This window comes from Cucurbita pepo, chromosome 3 (genome assembly GCF_057944985.1).
Source record: "Cucurbita pepo subsp. pepo isolate OVF chromosome 3, ASM5794498v1, whole genome shotgun sequence".
Classification (NCBI taxonomy): Eukaryota; Viridiplantae; Streptophyta; class Magnoliopsida; order Cucurbitales; family Cucurbitaceae; genus Cucurbita; species Cucurbita pepo.
In genome coordinates this window covers 13,185,608-13,191,656 of record NC_141800.1, presented here as the reverse complement: position 1 = coordinate 13,191,656, position 6,049 = coordinate 13,185,608, and the positions used below count along the sequence as shown (strand labels likewise).

The following is a 6,049-nucleotide window of genomic DNA, read 5'->3' as shown; positions in this document are numbered from 1 at the left end:
ACAAATTGATGCAATCTCATCATTACGAACAGACGTCATCTTCAAGTTATAAGAACAAGAAGATGTGGAAGAAACTCGAGGGTATCGACATTAATTCATGTAGACAACCTAGGCATTGACACAGGGGACTTTATCCTTAGTGACTCGTTAATTGTCTATACAGCCCCATCTTGGTTTACTTTAGACATCCCCTGTACTACCCTTTCCAATCACTCTAGCTAGCTCCCGGCTTACCATCCAGAAAGCAGGAGCCTCTAAAACACATATGTGACAAACCATGAGCCTTGTTTACCTAAATTATAGCTCAAATATCCCTCTTTTCAAACTAAAACAGAGGTTTTCCTATAGGCCAGTGAATACCTTTCTTGTATAGCCAGTTTATCTCCCTGCAAACATCAACAGGCAACTCCTAGCAGCTATCACATATATCAGCATGCATCAAACAACATATTAAGGTGATACCTCGTCATATGCACAAGAACTCACATTCTTGCCCACTCCCAAGTCCTAGGTACTTTCCATGGATATTAACAGAGATATTCAGATAGAATTGGCCACCATCAGAGCAGTATTTGAACTGGAATATAAAAACATTTACACTTAATTAAGATAGTAACCTGCCTGGATGTCCGTGTTCAAGATTTCTAAAGCATTGCCAGCCTTCCTCACTTTCCCCTGCAAAAGAGAACAGCGTCATCTGGAAGAGATAATGTTTGATTTCGACGTTCTTTTCGTTTACCTATATTGATTTCTAATGGATGAGAAAGAATCCTTGATGGAAATCGAAAATCATTAATCAAATATTAGCATTTTCTGAGTATCTAACCATAATCGATCGGAAAACAACCAGAAAAATCCCGACTAACTAAAAGGAAAACAAAATCACAAAAGTGAAGAACGACGTTCGTTCCAATTCAAGAAGAATGCTTAGTGAATTTACTAACAGAGCTCCAAATATTGGCGAGAGCCCCAAAAACATGGGGCATCACGGCGCCAATTCCATTCAAAACAGATCCAGAAGCCAAGCCTAGGGCAAAAGTCTGGGCATAGCCGGGCTTGGAGTCCAACTTTAGGTCGAGAATGGCAAGACGGGTATTAGTGGCGTCGATCTTCCTTGAGGTATCCACCAGGAGCTTGTCCTTCTTGCCTCTGCCGGAGGAGATGATCCTTACAAGAGCATTTTGAAGGTCTTCGATCACCTTGATTGAAGCATCGTGAGAAGTGAGGCCTTGGGATTCGTAGTGGGATACGAGTTCCTGTGGGGAAGGAAGCTTTCTTCTTTGGGCTCCTCCGGAAGACGCCATGGGAGTTGCAGTATTGTTGTCTTGGGGGAGGGAATTTTGGGTCGCTGGTGAATTTGAATCCGCCATTGCAGCTGGAAACTGGGACGACAACGACGAAGCTCTTCCGATTTTGAGATAATGGCTACCGAAAGAAATTATAAAAACAGAAAAAATGGGGAAACATCCCACGACAAAGGATAACCTACACTACACTATTTAATCGGGATTTTAATTTTAGGTTAAATTAATAAAAATAACATTAAAATTTTCTATTTCATTTATATATTAACTTTCAGAGGTTTAAATAAATTTTAAATTTTCGAAAAAAAGTTTAAAAGTATTCTTAAATTTTTTTATTATTTTATTTCAAAAATGTCTTTTAAAAGTTCAAAAATATCCTTTATATAATAAATTTTAACACCAAAATATATAATTTATTTTCAGTTCTTTTCGAACATTTTAAAAATTTTAAAAAAATTATCTATTTGAAACGTATATAAATGATTTTATGTCTAACCAAAATTTAATTTTTTTAAAGGTCGAACGACCGTTTAACTCTATTTTTATTATTTATTTATTTATTTTTACCCGAGAACATAAGCAAAGAGAGCTGGTGGTCATCAAATGATTTTGTCGAAAAAATTATAATTCTATATTATCAATATTATACATATTTTTCTTTTTTGCTAAATAATAAAAAACAGCATCCTAAATTTAAATTCAATAACTTTCAAAATAATAATAATAATAATAATAATAATACCTTTGAAATATCTTCATAATTTAGTATTATTATTTTTAATTATTTTTTATTAGTACTCCAAAATACGTTGCAAGTGGACTGTCATATAACCTATATACCTCACGACCTCATGTATTTATAGATGTGTATAATGAGAATTATATTTATAACAAATCATAAAATCATAGATATCATAAATTTGATAACAAACCAAGAAATCATAAATTTTTATCGATTCATGTAAATAAGTAACTTGATAACAAACCAAGAAATCATAGATTTGTATCATAGATTTGTATCGATTCATGTAAATAAGTAAATCAGTAAATTATACATATATGATCTATTCTACTACACTAGACCTAAGTGCCCTCGAGAAGAGATCCAAGTGCCCTTGAGAAGAGGCTGGGTCGAGGCCTTCTCGCCAAAAGTCTTTCACCAAATCACATTCATGGACACTGTGATCCGTATGAATCACAACCTCGTATAATGAAAATTATATTTATAATAAATCATGATGAAATAAACTTAGTAACAAACCAAGAAATCATACGGGTTTATAGTAAAAGATTGTTCATAGTAAACAAGTAAATCAGTGATTATTAGAGATATGATCTATTTTACTAGACCCACAACAGTAGATTATTACAGATATGATTTATTCTACTACCTTACTACACTATACCCAAGTGCCCTTGAGAAGAGGCTGGGTCGAGGTCGTCTCGCCAAACGTGTTCACCAAATCACATTCATGGGGCGCAGTGGTGAGCTCCAACCCCAGCTCCTGTTCTATATCATCCGAGGCCGATATGAGCAAGAACTCGCACCCTTCAAAATTCAAGTAGTCCGGCGGGTCTGCCGGGTGAAACCGCGTATGCCCAAACTCCCCTTGCAGGTGGGCTGGGAATTGAGCCCTTCGTTTGTTGCGAGAACCATCCCCCTCTACATCTGGGTTCTTTATCATTATCAGAAACGAGCCCTCCCTTTGAATGTTAAACGAGTTTTGAGGCTCGTTTTCCTCATCCTCTGAGGGAAACTCCAGCTTGTAGATCAAATGTGTGTGGTAGCTTTTCTTGCTCTTTTGTGTGTCTGCTTTATTATGCCTTACTAACCGGTAAATGCCTTCGCCTACAGCTCTTGCAGCCGAAATGTGTCGATGTCCTCTCGTCCAAGTCTCGTATTCCCCTGCTACACATTGGAAGTGCTGAGATTTAAGAAGAAATTGCTGAAGTGATTCGATTCCGAGTTTTTACCTTCTTGGAGGGCGGCCTTGACGTCTTGGACATTGGTTGTCACCATATCTACGAATCCCCAGTATGGTCGACGCTTTTGGGCTGGGTTTGGCAGCCTTTTTCGACCCATGATCATGAACCGCAACAGGGGTTGCTTTTCAATGTTCAGTTCCTAGGTAAATAGGTAAGGGTAACAAAAAGCATATTCCCAAAAGGGTGAAAAAAGTGGAGATTTGGGTTGATGAATGAACCTGGGTGCGGCTGGTACTCGCATTAGGGAGTTGTTTCTCCTCCACCGCCCTCTCCCCTGACTCAGGACGCAGAATAATGTAGAAGCGGTGCACGTGGTCAGGGCCATGGACCTCTTGCTTTCCAACTTTAGGTCTGTAGAAGAAGAATATTTCTCCTCTCTCCTGTATTATTCCATACCTCAAAGCGTTACGCCGTTTCCGTATGGGGTTATAAACTATGAAGTTACAACACAAAACGCGCACCTGGATTTCAACTCCTGCTTCGGCTTTCGTCTTTGATTCTTCGCCCTCTCCCATCCCTGCTTTCTTCAGCTTGTTAAGCTGCCGGTGGACTCTTTTTTAATCTTTATGGTATTTCTCCCAACCTCAGGCATGATCACGCGACACGATCACTGCCACTGCACAAGCTTCCTTGGCTGCCACGTTTCCACGTTTCCACGCCCCCTGCCAACTGGAACCACAACAAGATTTCACCTCTTTTTTGTTTTTGTTTTAAATACCATTTATTTATTTATTTATTTATTATTATTATTATTATTATTATTATTATTATTTTTTTTTTTTATTTTATTTTATTTTTTTTTTTTTTGTAAACGGTAACTGTTAACGATATTTAGTAATAAATTATATTTTATATTTTACTATAAGCGAAATATCTAATATTTGTCTTATTATCATATGTATCTTTCCATTTTGATAACTTTTCACACCATTTATGTGTGTGGTGGATTAATCAAACATTCTTAGTAAAAAAAAAAAAAAAAAAACAATAAACTAAAATCCATTTTTTGCTTTAAGGTTTTAATTTCGTTTCTCCTCATAACTCAACAAGGGCTCATAGTCTATCACGTGAATGTAGTCTGTTATATATTTTCTGAGCATTGACACGTGAAATGTCACTTGAGAGGGAGGATGATAGGGTTAGCCTATGTGCCTGTGTTTCAATTCGGTTTAGGATTTTGAAGGGTCTGATGAATGGAGGACTTAACTTGCCATTGCGCCTGAATCTCAAGACACCTTTCATTAGAGCCACTCTCAGGAATATCATGTCTCTCACTTCATTCATCATACTCTTACGCCTTATATATCAATGTAACTCTTATGTTTGTTTTGAGTTGTGTGCATTATTGTCCTAATCTTTTGTATGGCCTCGTCCGTAATTCAAACTAACTCAGGTTTCATTAGTTCTTGTTCACCCACTTCATCCGAGTACTACAGGGACCTATACCGCTTTCTTTTAGTGCTTCTAACGACATTATTCTAATAGTTGCTTGAAAACTATTGATGTATGTGAGTTCCATCCTAGGCAATTTGGAGTCTCTGCTCCCATTAAAATCCAATACGCATGGCGCAACATATCTTCCAAAATTTGGTTCAAATGTTTTGTCGGACCGTCTGTTTGGGAGTAGAAAGAAATACTAAAATCTAGCAAGCACCTAACGCTTTCTAGAGTCTGCGCCAAAATGCTGACCTAAAGCGTGGGTCTCGATCTGACGTTATCGACACTGGAACCCCATACAGTATTACAATCTCTTTCACATGGACCCAATTATCCACTGTATACCTATCGAGGATCATCTAGATTACTGTATATTCCTTTAGTGTTTTAGGTAGGCCTATGATGAAGTCCATAACAATATTTTCTCACTTCCATTCCAGTATACTCTGGCGCTACAATAATCTTGTCATCCTCTGTCTAGGAATTCACTTATTGGCACCCCAAACACTTACTCACGAATTCTTTTATGTTCTTTTTCATACTTCGCCATCAGAAGTGTCGTTTCAAATCTTGATACATCTTAGTACCTTTTGGATGCATAAAGAATGACTAGTTGTGAGCCTCAGTCAATATTTTGTTCCTTAGCTCTTCCACTGCTGGAACACACAATTGTCCTTTGACATAACAGTTTATAATCTAATGGTTTGGAGAAACTGTCCCCTAGACCCGCGGTTAACTAACTCAAAATCTTATATAGACTAGGGTTCTTTTGTTGAGATTCAATAATCCTCTGTCAAAGTGTGGGTTGGATCGTGAGTCGGCCATTTGAGCTACCACTCCTTCAGTTACTACGACTATCTTAGCTCGTTTGAAGTCTGCGTGCATTCGTGACTCTCCGGTGATGAGGGTTGATGAGTGTGCTATTCTCTAGCTTAGAGCATCGACAACCACAACGGCTTTTCCAGGGTGGTACTGAATGTTTATGTCGTAACCGTTCACCAACTCTAATCACCTTCGTTGTCTCATGTTCAGTTCTTTATGGGAGAAGAAATACTTTAAGCTGTTGTGATCGGTATAAATCTGAGTATTTTCTCCATATAGGTAGTGTAGCCAAATTTTAAGTGCAAACACCACCGCGGCCAGCTCTAAGTTATGTGTAGGGTAGTTCTTCTCATAGTCCTTCAACTGACGGGACGCATATGCAACAACCTTACTGTGCTGCATTAGTACGCATCATAGTCCCTTCTTTGAAGCGTCATTATATATCACATATCATTTTGAGCTCTCTGGCACTCTGAGCACTGGAGCTGATACTAAACTCT

At 37.9% G+C, this 6,049-nt stretch overlaps 2 protein-coding genes across 2 annotated transcripts; both read right to left on the bottom strand.

Annotated features, from left to right (window-relative positions):
- Positions 1-772: 772 nt before the first annotated feature.
- LOC111790380 (ribosomal protein-like protein) lies at positions 773-1,484 on the bottom strand. The gene has a single exon (XM_023671265.2). The coding sequence runs from the start codon at positions 1,368-1,370 to the stop codon at positions 915-917; it is 456 nt and encodes a 151-aa protein (XP_023527033.2). The 5' UTR covers positions 1,371-1,484; the 3' UTR covers positions 773-914.
- Positions 1,485-2,604: 1,120 nt separating this feature from the next.
- LOC111790369 (uncharacterized) lies at positions 2,605-3,862 on the bottom strand. Its single transcript, XM_023671253.2, has 4 exons — positions 3,752-3,862; positions 3,509-3,670; positions 3,279-3,429; positions 2,605-3,210 (listed from the first exon to the last, which is right to left on the bottom strand). Exons 1-4 carry the CDS (start codon positions 3,803-3,805, stop codon positions 2,705-2,707), a joined length of 873 nt encoding a protein of 290 aa, XP_023527021.2. The 5' UTR covers positions 3,806-3,862; the 3' UTR covers positions 2,605-2,704.
- Positions 3,863-6,049: the final 2,187 nt, after the last annotated feature.

Excerpts from the sequence above, each read along its gene's own strand:
- LOC111790369 (XM_023671253.2), bottom strand. The coding sequence starts at position 3,805 with ATGGGAGAGGGCGAAGAATCAAAGACGAAAGCCGAAGCAGGAGTTGAA. Across the intron at positions 3,671-3,751 it reads AAGCAGGAGTTGAAATCCAG|GAGAGAGGAGAAATATTCTT; the intron begins GTGCGCGTTTTG and ends GGAATAATACAG. Across the intron at positions 3,211-3,278 it reads CAAGGCCGCCCTCCAAGAAG|GGGAATACGAGACTTGGACG; the intron begins GTAAAAACTCGG and ends AATGTGTAGCAG.
- LOC111790380 (XM_023671265.2), bottom strand. The coding sequence starts at position 1,370 with ATGGCGGATTCAAATTCACCAGCGACCCAAAATTCCCTCCCCCAAGAC.